We start from the raw sequence: 19752 nt of genomic DNA on the forward strand, positions 1-19752 counted from the left end.
CCTTGAAAACCTTATGGAGCAATTCTGCTCTGTGCTATGGGATCACTGTGAGTAGGAATTGACTCGTCAGCAATGGGTTTGGTATGGTGTTTTAGTCATCTAAAACATCTAGTGCTGCTGTCATAGAAATATCACAAGTGGATGGCTTTAACAAACAAAAATTTATTCTCTCAGAGTCTTGGAGGCTAGAAGTATGAATTCAGGGTGCCAGCTCCAGGGCAAGGCTTTCTCTCTCTGTTGACTCTGGGGGAAGGTCCTTGTCATCATTCTTCCCCTGGTAAAGGAGCTTCTCAGCGCAGGGACCCTGTTCTCCTGGCTCTTGTTTCTTGGTGGTATGAGGTTCTGCAGTCTCCCTGCTTGCTTCTCTCTTTTGTATCTCAAAAGAGATTGACTTAAGACACAACCTGGTCTTGTAGATTGAGTCCTGCCTCATTAACATAACTGCCCCTAATGGTGCTTCATTAACATTATAGAGGAAGGATTTACAACGCATAGGAAAATCACATCAGACGACAAAATGGTGGACAATCACACAATACTGGGAATTATGGCCTAGCCAATGTGACAGATATTTTGGAGGGACACAATTCAATCCATAACATATGGTATACATATTTGCATTTAAATAAGATCCAGCTAAAATTTTCCAGTTTATACTCCCACCAGCAACATATGAGATTTCTGGTGTTTCCACATCTTAAAAGCGAGACCTCAGGACTAGGAAGAAAATTTCCTTCTTCAACATCCTGAAGCCTTTCTTCCTGTTCTCGGATTGACCTCTTTTTAGCGTGATTGATCACAGGCATGCCTGTATCCTTCAGTGGAAACCCTATCTTCACTCAGAGGTGCTGGTCTTGGCACATGACTCTACCAAATCACATAATTGATTGGTATCTCTGCCTATCTCAAAGTTGGGGTTATATCACCTCAAGTGGTCATCACTACTTCAGCTAAAGCAGGTCCACACAAGTTCAGTGGAATTTCTTTTTGATCTCTGCGTATCATAAGTTCCAAAATACTCAGAGCTAATTCCTCTCAAGGGCTCACTTACATATGTAGTTATAGATGTTTGCTTAGGGCATTGCCTCCACACTCCAATCTTCTTGAAGTTCAGGTAGACAGTGGTCTGCTCTATCTGACCATTGGGACTGCCTAGTACTGACAGTGGGTAGGCACACTGACCATGCCGTTCATATTCTGACACCTGCTGTGTCTCCCAGGGTTAATTAATTTTGTAGTTGAGATTACCCTCATCTTGTGGTTAACTCCGTGGGGCACCCTAATTGTCAGTCCCTGATGCTTGGAGCTGGAGCCCTGGTGATGCAGTGGTAAACAGCATGGTTACTAATCAAAAAAGATCAGCAGTTTGAATCCACCAGCCACTCCTTGGAAACCCTATGGGGGAGTTCTACTCTGTTCTATAGGTCACTATGAGTTAGAATTGACTCAACTGCAAAGGGTTTGATTTTTGGATGCTCAGAGCTTAGAAGTTAGGAGGTCATGACAAGGATGCTGTTCACTTAGTTACACTTGGTCTTAGCCAAAAGGCTGAGAAGCAATGTGTCTGCTTACTTCCTAGGCAGGTCTTTCCAATGCACATTCAAAGGTATTTCCATTTATTTGGTTCCATCCACATAGTATCTCATAGAACTCCTGTTTCGTGTGTGTATGTGCTGATGCAGATTTTCTCCCCAATTTTTGTGTTTTTTTTTTTTTTTGTCATTTTAATGGTGATATGAGCAGAAATGAAATTTAGCATGAGGGTAAAAAAATCACCGTCTTGATTTGTGAATACTATCTCTCTATGAAAGGTGCACAAATGTCACTGCTGTTTTTCTTCTCAACTGCAATTCTGTTCTACTATTTTGGTCTGGAATTCCTGGGTGGTACAAACAACCAATGCACTTGATTGCTAACAAAAAGTTTAGAAGTTCCATTCCTCCCAGAGGTGCCTGGGAAGACATGGATGGTGATCTACTTTCAAAAAATCAGCCATTGAAAACCCTATGGAGCATAATTCTACTGTGACACATGTGGGGCCACCATGAGTTGGAGTCAACTTGAAGGCAATTGGTGTGGTGTATATTTTGGTCTATCTAGTCTTGGAAACCCTGGTGGCTTATGGTTATGTGCTATGGCTGCTAAGAGGTTGGCAGTTTAAATCCACCAGGTGCTCCTTGGAAACTCTATGGGGTAGTTCTACTCTGTCCTATAGGGTCGCTATGAGTTGGAATCGACGCGAGAGCAGTGGGTTTATTCTTGGCCACTGGAGTCACTGGGTAGTGCAAATGGTTACCCCACTCAGCTGCTAACCAAAAGCTTAGAAGTTCAAGTCCATTCAGAGATGTCTCAGAAGAAAGGCCTGGCAATCTACTTCTGAGAGATCACAGCCTTGAAAACTCTATGGAGTACAGTTCTACTGTGCCATACATGGGGTTACCATGAATCAGAACCAACTCAATAGCAACTGGTTACTTGTTTATTGGCCATTTTCATGCAAATTTCATTTTTAGATTTCAAAAAATGTTACTATATTATTACTATTTGATAGTTAAAGCAATTCTGAGAAAAAAGAATAAAGTGGGAGGTTTTATTCTTCCTGATGGCAAGGATTACTATGTAGCTACAGTAATTAAGACAGTGCATGACTGGTGGAGGAATAGACACACAGCTAACGCAGTAGAGATGGGACGCCAGCCCAGGCAGCTGTCTCTAAAGGCTGGGTTCTTGATCTCTCAACTAAACTGCCGATCCACAGGAGAACACTTTCCATTAAAAAAAAAACAAAAAACCATAAAATCCCTTGTTAATTTGTTTAAGTTGATGTAAAGTTGAACATTCTAGTGCCTGGACAATACGGCAAGCTAACTCAGGCTCCTGTTTCCTCTTTCAAACCCAACTCAAAAAATCTTTCAAAAGTAAGAGGGGATTCAATTCATTTCCGAAGATAATTTTATAACTTTGAGGTCCCTGGGAAGACAAAAGATGACTGGGTCCTCCTGTGGGAGGGAAATAGCCCAGAAATGGATTCTGTTGTCATCTCTTCAAAGTAGGCCAAGATGAGAACTTGTCTCTCTGGTTCGTTCTTCTTTCCTTGGCTCTTTGTGCGTTGATAGCTTAAGAGAGGATAGCAGAAATAATTTCTTACACAGTGTCCGGGAAACAGTAGCAGTTCAAATAAATATTTGATGAATAAAAGAAGATATTGGGGAAGGAACTTGGTGAGAAAAGAAATGATGACACAAGGTGGCTTGCCTAGAGTCCCTGAAGCACATCTGGCTATAATGGTTATGAACATCCTGAATGTTTTCATAAAGTTTTATGGCAATCTTTATTGCTACTCTATCCTTGTTGCTGCTTTTCCCGTCTGATTCCTCCAAGTGTTATGTCTTCCTCACATTAGCGTAGGTGACTGAAGAGTCCTGGGGGAGACACACAAGTGAGCAAGAAAAGAATATGGTGAAGGGAAGCGAGATGACGAGCTTCCAAGAAGTCTAGCTCACCTTGGTCTCCGGAAATGTCCCTCTGGTGTTTGCTGTGGAGAGAAAAAAAGAAAAAAGTACCGTGCTATTAGCTCCTACTTAGACACTACTCCCAGACTTTATTCCCTAGGGCACAGAACTATTATGTTTAATATATAGATTTCCATCTTCTCCTGTTGCTCTTCTGTGAAATCCATCCTTTAATGCTGCTCACCATGAAGTTCCTCTAAGATTCCATCTACCCTCTTAGACCTCCATGAACCCTTATTAATAAAGCCCTTCCTCTCTCTGATGCTGTTTCCATGGATTATTTTCCCTTTTTTTTTTTTCTTTTGCCTTCTCTAACCAACACAATAGTTTTTAGTATTGGTCCTCTAACCAATATAGTATTTCTCCAGGGATCACTTTCCTGTCATTCCTTTACGTTCCTTAGACCACCATCCATGGGTGGCTCACCTTACTATATAGAAGGAAACTGGAGGCACAGGCAAGGGTGGACAAACCCTGAGTCACACACAGGATTCTCACAGAATGAGTCTGGCAGTAGGTGCTGCTCAGTGATGTCTGCTTCTTTCTCCCTTCTTTCTAGATGGGCATTTACCCACTGCCATTAAGTCAATTTCTACTCACAGCAATCCTATAGGGCAGAATAGAACTGGCCCTCAGGTTTTTCAGGGCTGTAAATCTTTTCAGAAGTAGACTACCTCATCTTTCTCCCTCCGAGTGGCTGGTGGGCTCTAACCACCGACCTTTCGATTGGAAGATGAGCACTTTAACCACTGCTCCAGCAGGGCTCCCTTAGGTGGGCTTAGTAGGACTAAATCTCCTACCCTCTTCCTAACTACAGATCACTACCTAGAGGGCCTGGAAGATGTGCATCTGCTGGCACAGTGGGGCTGATTGTGTCTTTCAATTCTGCTGGGCTAGCTGCAGACAGAGGAGAGCAACAGGGTAACCAACTCATACATAAAGCTGCAGCAGCACAACTCTGAGCAGAGCTGGCAGAGGACCCAACTACAGAGACTGAGAGGAGAGTAGGTGGCTGACTATTGACCAGGAAATTGGCTGAATTGCAAGCAGCTATTGGCTGTATTGGAGGCAGCTGGGAGCACAGATTAAAAGGCTGGTATTCGTGTTGCAGCTTCAAGGTTACTGGGCAGCAACTTCAACGACATGGCTCTTCACTGCTACAGAACCTTTGTCTCAGTTCTTGCAAAGTTACATGTCAAAGTGAAAATCCTCTGGATGCCTCTAGATGCATTCAGTGACTCCTCCCATCACACTCCAAGAAGTCAGGTTCCTCTTCAACTCAGGGAATTTCTCCTGGCTGAACACTCCTCCCTCAACTGGAGATATTCTCTCTCTTGCCTGATTTTGTTCATTTTGTCTTGTATCCCAGGTTCTCCCTGATTGCCTAGTCCCATCAAAATAAAGACTCAACACCTGCCCAAAAGCAAGATGAGAGGGTGAGAAAGGACAGGAAAACTGGATGAATGGACACAGAGAACCTGGGGTGGAAAGGGAAAGAGGGAGAGTGATGACACGATGCGGGGATTGCAACCAATGTCAAAAACAATTTGTGTATAAGTTTTTTGAACGAAAAACTAACCTGCACTGTAAACTTTCACCTAAAGCACAATAAAATTTTTTTTTAAAAATGGAGACTCAATGGACCATCTGCCTTTTTTTCTTTTTCTTTTCTAATTCAGCTTCTCTACAAGAACCTTCCTCTAGAAATCTCCTGTTTCCATTTAGACCCACAGATTTCACATCAAGGGCAAGTGATGTGATGAAGTCTTTATTGCACACACAGCACCACAAAACAGCCCCACTTCTGTGGGAAGAGGCATCTGACAAGAACGACTTTGCAGTTTCTCACCTGCGCCTTCTGTCTGTTGGATGCTCCACACCTGGGAATAAACTACATCCTTATCTGCAGCACCATCTAGAAGGAGAAGACAAGAGTTCACAGATGTCATGGCCAGTGGCTCAAACTCTAAACATGTCTATCCAGTCCCCTGTTCCTTAATTAACTTTCCAATCCCAACATGATCCTGAGGAATTAACTAGTACTCCTGAGGGTTGGGTACCTAGGAAAACAGTCTAGGCCATATTAACTTTATGGTCTTTTCCCTCGCTCCCTCTTTCCTCCCTGGTTCAGCCCCAGAGCCCCTTCCAAGGAAGAAACTCACCATTTGCATAGTCTGGCTGCCCTTTCTCTGTCACTGTGAGTGTGTTGGAGTAGATGGTCTCACAATTGGCATACAGGGGCTGCAGCTCCCCCACTGCTGGGAGTGGGCTGGAATGGGTGGACTCTTGAGAGCCTGAGCTGGAAGGACCTCTGTGAGAAAATGAACTGACTACATGATAATCCCAAGAACAGTGAGTGAGAAAAGAAATGAGAGAATCTTGGGAGAGAGGGTGTAAGAAGCCAGGCAGGTGTCACCGTCCTTGGGTGATATTATGGGCCTTTGTATAGACTATCTGTGTGTGGTCTCTCAAGGTGTCCCAAGATGAAACCAGATTGTCACTGCAGGTGAGCTTCCAGAGACAGGGCCAGAGATACATTACTTAATCACAATTTTTTTTTTCTAGTATAGCTGTTTTTTAAGTTCATATTCATTGCCTTTGTTTCATTGTTGTTGAAGAAAGTATTTTTGTAATAGGTTAGCTACACTGGTTTGGCAGAAATTTTCTATTTCTTCTCTTTGTCCTTTTCAAATGTTATGAAGAAAACCAAACCTACTGCCGTCAAGTCGATTCTGACTCATAGTGACCCTATAGGACAGAGTAGAACTGCCCGGTAGAGTTTCCAAGGAGTGCCTAGTGGATTTGAACTGCCAGCTTCTGGATTAGCAGCCGTAGTGCTTACCCACTACCGCACCAGGGTTTCCAGAGTCATAAATAAGACAATGATATTACCCCAGAGTTAATTTTTTTCTTCTAATAAACACTCATAGGACTTTACCTGCATATTACTCACTACTTTTTCTTTCTTTCTCATACTCTGTACATGTCTTACGTCTCCTTTAATAAAGTATGTCCCTTGAGGAAGGAAATAAACTCCATAGTATGCATATTTCATCCTTTTGACATCTAACAAGAACTCATACATTACAGGTACCCAAAAAATAATCTTGAATATACAAATTAGGAAATTAATTTTAAAATATCTAATTCTATCCAAGAACACACCCAGGATCATGTGGGCCATCCTCAGACAATGCCCTGAAGCATAAATATAATGAAGTAGAGAATTGAGGAATTATTATGGCCTTGAAATCTATGTACAAACAGAGTAATAACAAGTGTTTAAAACTGCAAGTAAGGAGATCACTAGAGTTGCAATTTTGAATAGGAAGAGTTCTCACCTGGGTACATTAGAGGCAGAACTTCCTCCTGAAAAGCAGATAAAGAAACATTTATTTCAGCAGAGGGAGCTTTATCTCTCAAAGCTTTTGCATGACTTAACTGTGTATAATCAGCCTGGAAAATACATGATATAGAATAGGAATTCAATTGTATTTCTTCCAAATGGCTATTTATTCCAATACTATCAGTTGAATAATCCATCCTTTTTCCCCAGTGCTTTGAAATGTCACTTCAAATGGCAAACCTCACAGACATTTGCCTGGGTTTCTGGATATTCTATTTTGTTCTGTTTTTTCCTTGTCTAATCACATACCTAAAACAATGTTTTAATTATTGTAAAATATGATATATTTTACGGTTTAATATGCTATCATCTCAGCATGTGTTTCCACAATCAACTGGCACATGGAATTAGGGCATGGAAGGTCAATCTTTGACTCCTAAAAGCTCCCATCAGGAATGACACACACCACTTCTGTCATTTCACTGGTCATACATAACTTCAAGGAGTCAGGGAAATGCAAAATTCCCATTTCCCCAGAAGTAAAGGAAAACTGGATGTTGTTGAATATTAACATCTTTTGCAAGATTAATTACAAGAATATAAATAAAGACATTTGTCCAAGGTCTAACCCTCCAAAAGCACAATAGGCACAGACCATTTAACGGGAATGCTCCATAAAACCTTGAAAGAATAGGCAATTTTTTTGCTATATAAACTGTTTCAAAACATATAAAAGAAAAGAAAACTTTGAACTTCCTTTTGTGAAGATAAAATAACATTGAGTACTGTTAAAGGGAAAAAAAAAAATCTCTGAACCTGCTAAGGTTAAAAGCGAAGAGTTTTATTAAGAGATGTACAATTCACAAATTAGACAGCATTCAGTAAGAAAATGCTCTAAAGTCTGAAAGGGGATTTTTGTATATGAGGGTGGGGGGTTACGTATATATCACAAGTAAACTTCTCATAATGTCAGTCAATCTAATTTCCATCACAGACTTTCTGGGGACAACCTGTGTAAGTGTTCTCCCTATAACATTCTGCATAAACATTTTCTCCTGAGAACAGAGCATTTTTGTCATGCTGTTCCTGGAACACTTTTTTCATAAATTTAAGCAAGCATAACCACATAATTATTCACCCGGAAGGAAGAGGAGTGCACGTATTCTGAAAGCAGGAGCAAGGATCTGGGGAAAAGGGGAATTTGATTTTAGACCTGTGTCAGCAACCTTAGTCAAGCCAAACACCTCAGTTTTAAAATGCTCTTATACACTCCTCCCTTCTGATCATGAATTTCTGTAGACATTCCTTGATCACTACTATAAGAGTGCTTTCTTCTGCATGGATTTTTTAGGTTGTTTTATTAAATTTCAGACCTAGTTTTCATTTTCCAGTATTCAGCTATTAATTTCTTCACCATGCCACAGCTTAGACACTCTGCTTCTGTGATTCTCTGGTTGGGACATGTGTACAGCAAGGCCACATTTGGAGTCTAAAAGACTAACTTAAGGTGTAAACTGGAGTTCTTTAAAAATACATAATTCTATGCATTGTCAGGGAAATAGTGTCCTGATTACAAATGTTAGAGAAACAATTCATATAATATTTGATTAACCCCAAAATAATGATTACAATAACTAAGATAATCAATCTAGTCTGGAATAAAAATGTAACTAAGAGCCAATACTATTAGGTAACCAGTTAAAAATATCAAGAAAAGGAGTATTAGGTATAGGAGGTATTGAATGAGGCTAAGAAGCTTTTTTGTGTGTGTGTGAGTTTTTATGATATTTTGTCCTATTTCTCTTGTAGTACTTACTCAGGCATAAAGAGAAGCATTAGCAATTAAGCAGAAAAAAAGTTTATTTGGACTTTCATATTAGAGAGAATTTCTAAGAAATAAGACCACAGGAGTATAGTAAGGTTATTAATACAAGAAAAGTTACAATCACTAAGCAAAGTCCACAAATCTTAGTAACTTGCATGATATCTTGTTCCATGATCTTGGGATTAGCTGTCTGCTTCTGCTGTCATTTGCTTCTGGCCATGAAGGGGTGTAAAGAGAATTTTTAGGTCACCGAAGGGCTGACAAGTCTAAGGAGATGCCTTAGACAAATGGATCTAAGGTTTAACTTCTAATTTTGTGACACAGGGATTGTTGAGAAGAACTAGGTATGGTCCTTTTTATAAGTCCAATATAGCCTATTTTTGCTGAAATATTTTGGTCAAATGTTTTCCATGAATTTGCAAATTAAAACTTACCTACAGATGACAAGCAAAAATGGCTGTGGTTGACTTACAATAATAATAATTCTTAAAAGTAAAAAACCTGATGGGAATTAATTACATAGCTAATGTAAAGCTAAATGAAGTCAATTCAAAATTTTTAAAAGGGTTTCAGATATAACATGTAATAATCTTAAGACATACTACTGAATAGTCAGGATATACAAAGAATATTTAATGTTAGGCAAAGTAGCATTAGAACATACCAGGGACAGAGAGAATAGTGACAAATCTCTAGGAACTTATACAATTTCTGAAATGTATTAATAATATTCAACCTAAATGTAAGTATATCTTCTGACCTGATAACATTTCTTACGCGATTTACAACATATTAAATATCCCAATTTTTTAAAATAAAACTTTCATCTTCCTCCTATCAACTTTGTTCATATCCTCCCAGTCTAACATTAGTCCTGCTAAGATTTCAGCAACCATTTCAGGCATCCCATTATGTCCATTTATATGTAAATGGAACCCCATCAATGTCTACTTTAGTCGTCTTATTTTTTAATATCCTTCTCAAGATTTCTATTCTGCTGGGAGGGGTCCTTTGACTCTTTCCTTTGTCTTCTTTGTATTCTCTTGGCAATAAGTTTAGCCTTCTTCTGTCATTTTACATCTTTTCATTAAGAACAACCCAGTAACAGAAAAATTTAACTGACAGAAAACTAAATTTTAACAATCCTGTAAATAAACCCATCAAATCCTAAACTTCTACTTAACCTTCTTCTTCCTTCTACTACTTTCCATATTCATTCAAATTCTTTTTCTGTGCTCTCCTCTTTCTCATCTTGGTATCAACATCATTTTAGGACAAACATTACTATCTTTTAAACTTTAGAATATATTCCATATACTCAGGCTAGCCCAAAAACCAAAACCAAACCCACTGTTGTTGAGTCGATTCCGACTCATAGCGACCCTATAGGACAGAGTAGAACCCTCTCTTAGAGCTTCCAAGGAGCACCTGGTGGATTCGAACTGCCGACATTATGGTTAGCAGCTGTAGCACTTAACCACTACGCCACCAGGGTTTCCCAAGTTACTTATAAAGATCTTGGAAACTGTTTTGAAGTTGACATATCACAAAACAAAAAGTTTTCTCAGAACAACTTCATTTTCATTGTTTTCTGGGACTGTTACCATTGCCGTTGAGTTGATTCTGACTCCTAGAGACCCTGTAGGACAGAGTGGCTGCCCCATAGAGTTTCCAAGGAGCTCCTAGTGGATTTGAACTGCCAATGTTTTGGTTAGCAGCCAAAGCACTTAATCACTATGCCACCAGGGTTTTCTCTGGGACTATTAGGACTATTCAATTTATATAAGTGATTATTTATTATTAAACTAGTCAGAGTAGGTCCTTTAAAGAAATATAAGCTAATTTAATAATACCACCTGGAGGTAGGAAATTATTATATTTTCATAAGCCTTTCTTTTGAATGCATTATAGGATCTTTTAGAGAACAGGTTTAGAATAATTTGTCTCTTTTAACAGCCTTAACATACTAATCAAAATAAATGTCTTCTTCCAATGTACTTTTCAAACAGACTGAATTTTATCAAAATTTCTCAGAATAGTTATTAAAAGCCTAGGTGAAAGAAGGAGTTTTTCTTGGAAGAGAAAAGAACTGAGATTTTAGATAGCCCTGTGAAAAACTCTACCTATGGCCTTCAATATGATACAGGAACTTAGAAATAACATTCTGAAACAGAAAAACAATTTAAATGTGTCTGTCTATGAGGCCAGCTCAGAAACTATGCTTATATAATACCATATAATACAAACAACCTAGTTTATTCTAGGGATATAAGATCAACTCAATATTTGATAATCAATGTAATTCACCACGTTAGGAGAAAAAAGGTGAAAAATCATATGACCATCTTAATAGATTCAGAAAAGGATTTGATAAAACTTAGCACCCACTCATGTAAAACTGCTTAGCAAACCAGGAATAGAATAGCAAAAACATCTGATAAAGTATCTATCAAAATCTTACGGTTTGTTTTTGTTGCTGTTAGTTGACTTGAAGTCAAATTTCATCTCATCCACACCGAAACCCAAACCTGTTGCCATTGAGTCGATTCGGACTCACAGTGACCCAAGCCCTGCTGGTGCAGTGGTTAAGTGCTCAGCTGCTAACCGAAGGTCAGCTGTTCAAACCCACCAGCCACTCTGTGGGAAAATGTGTGGCAGTCTGCTTCCATACAGATTACAGCCTTAGAAACCCTGTGGGGGGCAGTTCTACCCTGTCCTATAGTGTTGCTAGGAAGTGCTATGAGTTATGACTTATAGAGACGCCATATGACAGAGCAGAACTCTCCCATAGGGTTTTTTTGACTATAATCTTTACGATAGCAGATTACGAGGTCTTTCTCCTGCAGAGCGGCTGGTGCGTTGAAACTGCCAACCTTTCAGTTAGCAGGTGAGCACTTAACTGTTTGTGACGCCAGAAAAAAAAAAAAAATGCCAGAGTTCCCAAAATTATGAAATATTTAATGCTTTTTGCCTGAAGCTCTCTTGAATAGAGGTAGTGATAAAACACTGAGCTGTGCATTTTTGTTTTGTGCTTTTCTGCATGTGTGAGGTATTTGACAATAAAATGTGTTAAAAAGCACAGAAGTATTTTTAATGACGTGTCAAGTGCAGGCACATAAGAAAAAGAGAATTGAAATGATGAGTAAGAAGCATACATTTAACTTATAATAGCAATAGAAATATTTCATATGGGTTGGCTTTAGGAAGATTTTCTTCAATGTAGTCCTCATACTTTAAATTGTGGCTCCATTGTTTTTCTTTTCCCTTCTTTCTTTCTTCTTTTTTTTTTTTTTGAATGATGATAAAAAATGAAGATTAAAATTTTCTTTGAATGGAGGTCAGTTAGGTTTTTCCTAACCAAAAAGATTTATATTCATTAAGCAGCAATAAAGCTCTCATGAAAGGATACAAAAACTATTAAAAGTTTTTAAAAAAAATTCAGAAATAGCAACTTTAAAAGCTTTGTGTGACACATTGAATTTTTGCCCCTCATTCTTCTCCACTCCTTGTATCCTTGGCATTAGCCGTGTGGCTTTGTGGTTTCTCCAGCTGTAGGTGAATGCAGCGCAGGGAATTACTTAATAGGGCCCTTCTTTTTTTTTCTAGCCACGTGTGGTCTACTGCCTCCCACAAGATGACTGGGTGGGACTACGCAAATAAGGTGCTGTGGCCCACCAAGGGAACTGGACAGCCTTCTAAAATGGCAAATAAGGTGCCTGGAATACTTGAAAGCGTGAAAGTATTCAAATAAGGTACACCAAACCCAGTGCCGTCGAGTTGATTCCGACTCATAGTGACCCTATAGGACAGAGTAGAACTGCCCCATAGAGTTTCCAAGGAGCACCTGGCAGATTTGAACTGCCGACCCTTTGGTTAGCAGCCGTAGCACTTAACCACTACACCACCAGGGTTTCACCTTAACCAGGGGCAAGGAGGATGCTGATGCTACTGTACAGTTCTTCCCTACATCACCTAAAATTGCTTTTTTCCTGCCAGACACTGCAGTCCCAGGGCCAGTAGTGCAGCTGTGGGTGCTGAAAGCAGGAGTGATCCCTAAGCAAGAGACTCGAACTATACCCCTGGACCTGTGTGCCAGAATTCCTAAGGGCCTGATGTACCTTTCCCCCATCTGGCAAAATTGGAGGTGACAGTGAATACGGCCATATTGCCTAGTGGTGGAGATAGCCTACCAGTGTTATACCTGTGTAACCCAAAGATGGGAGGGAGTGTACTGAGGGGACAGGGAGTAGTTGATGTTAGAGACGATGGAGTGGTACAATAGTTTGGAGAAGTTGGAGGTTTGGAAAACTTTTAACCTCTGTCTCATAAGAACCTGCTTTGTGCTGATCCTTATAAAAGAAATTACTAATTTAGTGGAGTATGCTTCTTCATGTATTCATTTTGGTCTCAGGCAACGGAATTTGGGCAGAGGTGACAATGTGACAACATACCAGTTCTGTGCCTAGGCTTTAAGAGATATCAGACAATTTTTCTCACTCCTGTCTTCCATGGCTATAAGGAAATGATGACCCAGCCAGCCCAGCAGTTCAAGAAGGATGAAAGACCTGAGACCAATCTGCAATAGGAAGTAAGCCCAGCCAGACTGCAATTTGGAGCCAAACTCCCCAGCCGAGTCCGGGCTAGATCAGCCAGTCCTCAACCAACTGCATACGTGTGAACAAGAAAAAATGGTTTAAGTGACTTTGGCCACTGAGCTTTGGGGTGGCTCATTAAACAGCAATTTTGACTAAAATGTAGACTAAAAGGAAGGAGCTAATAATACTCAGAATCTTTTGGATTAATTAAAATTACATATGTAAGTTATACATTTATAATCCATGTATACATATATTGGATCTAGTAATTGAAAGAGGACTCATGAGAAAAGTAACCAATAAGAAATAGGTAAATAAAAGAAAAACGTTTATGGCAAAATTATTTTAATTCTTTTAAATCTAGCTTCTTGTTACATGTGGGAACCCTGGTGATGCAGTGGTTAAGAATTTGGATGCTAACTGAAAAGGTCAACAGTTCAAATCTACCAGCTACTCGTTGGAAACCCTATGAGGCAGTTTTACTCTGTTATAGGGTCACTCTGAGTCAGAATGGACTTGATGGCAACAGGTTTGGTTTTTTGGTTTGTTACATTTTATTCCATTGCATATAAGCTAGTTATACTTATTGAAAGTTATTAACTCATGTTTAATAGTTAGACTTTTTATTTAAAAGTCAAGCATGGAGGAATATGTTAATGGCTTTTAATCTCAAGCCACTAGACGCAGGAGAAAATACATACTGTAAAATTAGTAGTATTGTAACATCGCTCAGGAGGTGGAAAGTCGTAGAATTGTGAAACATAGGAAGAAATTATCAGATTTTGGAAGGTTTTCTTTGCAAATTCAATCTATACCAGTAATGGATAAGGTCATAGCAACAAAGAGGAAATAAAACAAATAGTAGATACAAACCTGATGTCTCTTGGTACCAGTAATAAAATGGTAGGGCAACAGCAACAAAACCAAGAACACCAAAGAGTCCCCCGAGAGTTCCGGCTATGACAAGGTCTTTTCTGTAGCCCTCAGGTCCTGAGGAAAGAAACCAGTGCCTCAGCCTCAGAGGGTAAAGAGTAAACTTTTAAAGGTAAATGTTGTACCCTGGAATCCTTATAGGGGATGTGGGAATAGTAAATAGAAATTCGTGTAAGAAGCCACTAAGTATAGTCCATATTTTCAGGTTAGTGTGAGGAGAAGATAACCAGACACTGAGGTCGCCTTCTCTACCTCTCCACATGCAGTAGACATCACACAGGACACCACTCATCTTCTGAAACCGTAAAAGTTATCAATAAAGAATTTGGCTGTGTTGTGTAAGAATGTAGAGGTCAATCACATAAGAGATGCGATGCCTCATAAAATAGCACTGCAGAGCCAGAGGGTAGAGGCTTGTGGAATTTGGAACTATAATTTGTGGGAAAATGATAGTTTGCTAATTATAATATTGATCATAATTCCCCTACATCCAGTACCACCAACCTACCTGTGACATTGAGTGTCACCACCTCACTACGCTGGGCCCTGAGGCCATTGTCGGCCTCACAAGAGTAGTTCTCAGAGTGCTCTGAGGTCAGAGAGAGGTTGAAGGATGCTCCTCCTCCAAAGGATGCCGAGCTGTTCCCCAGGATGACATCCTTTTGATAGAACTGGTACAGGATAGGGTGAGTGCCTCTCTGGACCTCACAGTGAAGCTCCACCACGTCCCCGACCATAGCCGGGGCCCCAGAAACCCTGATGGTAAGGGCAGGGCGAGACACTGGAACTAACAGAGAAAAAGGGGCTGTCAGAGAGGATTTTTGATGCTGCAGTAAACTTACGAACCCCCATGATGGAGTCTTAGCAAAGGGCCTGGCCCTTTGTCGTGCTGTATTACTTCCATTCTCACATGCCCCCTAGAATAATCAGAGGTAATTTTCTCAAAGCTGTATTCAGGAACTTAGGGGAATACCAAATCTGAGCTACTGCTTGGGCATGGTCATTTCTTGTTACTTTTTTCTTATGCCAGCCCAGACTTCTTTATGTTACACAAAAAGAAAGACATCAGCAATTTAACTTGTAAGGGTTCTCCTCCCCTCGCCCCCCAAAAAAACCAAACCCAGCTCCATCGAGTCTATTCCGACTCATAGCGACCCTATAGGACAGAGTAGAAACTGCCCCACAGAGTTTCCAAGGAGCACCTGGCGGATTTGAACTGTGGACCCTTTGGGGTTACCCATCCTCAAATTGCTATTTGTTCTCCACAGCACTGATCCCTGGGGCCTCCTGGAATTTTCTCATGACTCCTATGTACCATGACTTCAGTTTTGGAATTCCTACCTGAGACGAATGAAAGTGGGACTCACTTCTCACAGTGATGTTCACCTCACTCAGGACGGGCCGGTAACCATTGTCAGCTCTGCAGTAATACTTGCCAGCATCACTGTCCTTCACAGCCAGGATCTCCAGCTCTGCTGACAGGGAACGCTGGGTCTTGTTTCCCAGACTGGTTTCTGTGGTCTCTCTGTGCCAGGAGAATGTGATGTTTCCTGTGCCCTCAGACACCGAGCAGAGGAGGACCAACTTCTCTCCTTCAATCACCTGGCCGCCAGGGGGCTGGGTTTCTAAGCTCACGTTAGCGACGGGTACTCCTGAGTGGGTATAAGATAACATGTGAGAACCCTGACTATAGAAAACCCTGAGACCGGGACAAAGACAGATTCCATCCCCTTGGGAATATAGGGATTTACATGTAATCCATTATAAGCATGCCTTCAGATGTATGGACTCCATTACACTTAGCCTTGAAGAATGTGGATACAGATATTTGCATATCCCAACCCTGATTCTGGCTAATTTCATGGCAGCAATCACTACAGAATTTGTAATGAACCATCTGCTCCATGACGCAGGGAACGCTTTTTGGTTGAGCCACCGTGCAGGTAGATGTCCTTTACACAGAATGAAGACGGACACTGGCAGCATCAGCCCTACCTTAGAAAAGGCGTTGTCACTAATAACGATCTAAATGACAATTCTTCCTTTGTTTCCAATTTCAAGGCCTGAACCAAATCGCAACCCTTCTGTCCCAAAGCATCCTCTGACCACTCAGATTCACTCTAGCTTCTGCTTTTTCTGAGGCTTTCTTTAGTCCCATACAATGCAGCACTAAATTGCCTTCTAATAAGTCAAGACGTGTTGCAATCCCAGCAGATCAGCCATTTGGAGGCAGCAACCTTGGCTTTTAAAGTCGCTGGCCCACTGCTAAGTGCCACACACACAGTCAGTGGTCGATGAATGTCTGATTATTTGACTAATAAAGAAGAGACAGATTATAGGGAGCTTAATCCATTCCTGATTCTTACAAACAGAGATGTCAAGAGCAAATTGGAAAGTTTCTCTAGCCTAGTTCCTGCTTTACACAAGGACAGGATTTGCACAAAGAAACAAAAGAACTAGCAGTCCCCCTGAAGCCAGAGCACGCCTTTCTTTTCTTTGCAGGCTCAGCCCTACCAATACTTACTCTGCACATGAATCTGAGATTTGAGGCTCTGCTTTTTGACCCTGGGAGTCACTGTTTGTGCCTCGCACCAGTAAGACCCTGAGTCTTGGCTCCATATAGTAGGGATATGGAGCTCTGGGGACTTGCTCCAGCCTGGCCCCAGGCCCTGGCCTTCTCTGAAGAAGCAGAATTGAAGCTCGGTGCCTGATTTCTCAGGAGGGAGCCAGGTCTCACAGGTCAGGGTCACTGGAGTCCCCTCCGTGGGCTGAGAGGAGCTGGCCGTCAGCACAGGAGGTGGAAACAGCTCTAGAGAGAAGGATCACAACAGTACCCAGAGCAGTGAGATTCAGAGTTCCTGCTGAAAAGCGCCTGGTGAGAAGCAACCCCAGCAAACAGGACACTCAGAGCCAGACACATCTTCCTTGCACGGTCAAACCACAAGCATTCCAGCTCATGCTTGGCACACGACAAGCTTTCCCCTGCCAGGTATTCACGCTGCTCTGCTGCCACAGCCTCCTGCCCAGCCCCAGCTCACACAAGAGTGAGGATTTTACCTTGGACTTTGAGCTTTACTGCTTTTGAAGTTGTTTCCCGATTCCAAAGAAGTTTTCCAGAAATGGCACAGTGGTACTGGCCACTGTCATTAAAAGCTGCACTTTGGATAGAGAAGGTTGAGACTTTATTTGACGAAAGTAACTGTCTTCCATCCTTGTGGTAAGACATAGTTTTTATTCCTCCAGTCCATTTTGCCTGGCATTTCAGAACCACACTGTCTCCTTCCAAGACAGAAGAGGGGGCCAGAAGGGTCACCCAGTCTGCAAGAGAGAGGTAGAGAAATTGGATTTACCTTTTCTGCAGAGAACTCAAGTGCCTGACCTACTCCCTTGCTGTTGGGCAGTGAGATGGTGTTAGGAATTGTCTCTATAACTTTAGACAAGGTAGAGGTTCTAACTCATGCCTTAATTACTCAAGGCTATACCCCATTTTTCCCAAGGGGAAGGAGGATGCCAAGGGAGCTGCAACTTTTTACATAGATGGAAGAATGTTCTGCTAGATCTCCTTTCCTTAGCTCTCTCCACTAGTGATATCACACAGGAGACCACCATCCCCAGGGAGGACATTACTTTTCCACCCCCCATGCATTCATCCAAGAGTTGGAATCACACTAGACAGCAACTAACAACCACCACAATAACATGCATTCATCAACCGAAATAATGGGTTTCAAGTCTGTGAGATGGGTGGACTTGGGGAACGAGAAGGCATGATACTGAAGTCAAAACCCCTGAGCAGAATGTCCTAGTAAGTGAGCATAAGCTGGTTCACAGCTTCTTCCAGGAAGCTACAAAGAGTCAGGCTATGTGTCATTGTGATAAAGGTCAGACACCTCCAGGGTTGTAATCTGTGTACCAGAAACCAGTTGCTGTCAAGTGTGTCAGAGTAGAACTGTGCTCCATAGAATTTTTAAATGGCTGATTTTTCAGACATAGATCGCCAGGTCTTTCTTCCAAGATGGCTCTGGGTGGACTCAAACCTCCAACTTTTCAGTTAGTAGTTGAGCATATTAACTGCACCATCCAGAGGCTCCATTTTGTGTTCATTACCTCTTAATCTTGTGAAAAGAGTCAGGGGTCCTAGCAGGGCAAGGGGAAGAAACCCTAATGCTGGCTCATTTATCCTTAAACCCAAAAAACCAAACCCATCGCCATCGAGTTGACTCAGGCTATCCTCAGGGAGTTCCAAATCCTCTAGCAACCAGCCTTGATCGATAGGAGCCAAACAGGCACAGTCAGGCTGAGGCAGGCACCTACAAAGGTGCCCAATAGGGGTGCCTCTGATCTAGGAGAATAAAGAAGAGAATTGTATTGAGGCGACAACGGTAAGAAACAGGGAGAATGTTAGTTGTGAATGGAGGACTTTGATTTAGGAAATAATATTGGAGTTGTTATTCCCTGTCCTTGAGCATAGAGAATGTGACCCAGATGGAGTTGAACTCACAAGGACTCACAAGGACACATCAACTGGGCTCTGAGGTATAAAGACAATAGCTAAAACAATCTTGGAAAGTATCTTTCAGGGAATCTTTAACATAAGCCAATCAAACAGAACCCAAAAGATTTACCACTCTTATCTTTTTCTGTTAGCATTTAGTGAGTAGAAAATTTGTTGGACCCATGAAGACCCTCCTGACTGTTGTTATCAATGAGATGGTTAAGAAAGACAATTCAAATTGTAGGATTACAGTGATTTAGTACTTTCTAGACAATCTATGAAAAGATGAAGCTTTCAATGGTTTTGCTCATTTGTAATGTTAATATATACTGATGACTCTATTACATCCCTTAGACTTGAGCAGACATGGCTCTAGCACCATGCTTGTCTGTTTTCCCATTATTGCCTGTTCTGTAATATTCCTTGAACTTGGACAGATATGGCTGTGGCAGCATGCTGGTCTGTTTTCCCATTCTTGCCTATTCTGTAATGTTTCCTTGGGCTCAGGCAGACACGGCCCTGGCAGCATGCTTGTCTGCTTCCCACTTTTGCCTTTTTGAACATATACCAAGTATAACTTTCTGCTTTAGTAAACTTTGTGATGTTTTTACCCAATAACAGTTAATGGCACAGTGGTCAAAGATTTCTGAAGCTATAAATCCAGTCAAACTCAAGGAGAACTGGACTGTGGAGAAAAAGCTGGCAAAAGGAGTTCTATCTTCTGGACCCACGTGTTCCCATTCCATGTCGCTTTGACAAGGACAGAATAAGTGCTCTTGGAAAGCGAGCCTTTGCTTATTCTTTTTTGTTCTCTTTATCATGTGTTCTTAAGTTTTGTTTGGCATATTTGTTTGAAGAACTGGTTGTTTGACTAAGGAGAATCTTTCTTAGATTTTTGCTTGACCATTTGGTTAAGGGTGATATCTAGTTAACTCTTTCGATGAGCTGCAATTTAGGTCTGGATTCGGGCATTTGAAATTTTAAAGAGGTAATTCTATTTTCGAAGAGCTCTGAGGCACCATAAGCCACAAAAATTTGGGAACGAG

General features: G+C 41.1%; 1 protein-coding gene across 5 annotated transcripts in view; it reads right to left on the reverse strand.

Annotated features, from left to right (window-relative positions):
* Window positions 1–2078: 2078 nt before the first annotated feature.
* The window catches only part of LOC100674167 (Fc receptor-like protein 2), a 33083-nt gene continuing 15409 nt past the window's right edge, over window positions 2079–19752 (reverse strand). For 2 of the 5 annotated variants that reach the window (XM_023554131.2, XM_023554129.2), the window contains 10 exons: window positions 17269–17529; window positions 16736–17020; window positions 15579–15863; window positions 14720–14998; window positions 14152–14268; window positions 6854–6881; window positions 5675–5823; window positions 5362–5427; window positions 3504–3535; window positions 2080–3422 (listed from right to left, as the gene is read on the reverse strand). In XM_023554131.2, the coding sequence (XP_023409899.2) occupies window positions 3384–3422; window positions 3504–3535; window positions 5362–5427; window positions 5675–5823; window positions 6854–6881; window positions 14152–14268; window positions 14720–14998; window positions 15579–15863; window positions 16736–17020; window positions 17269–17529 (1541 nt within the window). In that variant the 3' untranslated portion in view covers window positions 2080–3383. Of the gene's footprint in view, window positions 3423–3503; window positions 3536–5361; window positions 5428–5674; window positions 5824–6853; window positions 6882–8477; window positions 8896–14151; window positions 14269–14719; window positions 14999–15578; window positions 15864–16735; window positions 17021–17268; window positions 17530–19752 lie in introns of those variants that run through there. The other 3 variants (XM_023554130.2, XM_023554132.2, XM_023554133.2) reach the window with 3 other exon arrangements.

This window comes from Loxodonta africana, chromosome 3, assembly GCF_030014295.1.
Source record: "Loxodonta africana isolate mLoxAfr1 chromosome 3, mLoxAfr1.hap2, whole genome shotgun sequence".
Lineage (NCBI taxonomy): Eukaryota > Metazoa > Chordata > Mammalia > Proboscidea > Elephantidae > Loxodonta > Loxodonta africana.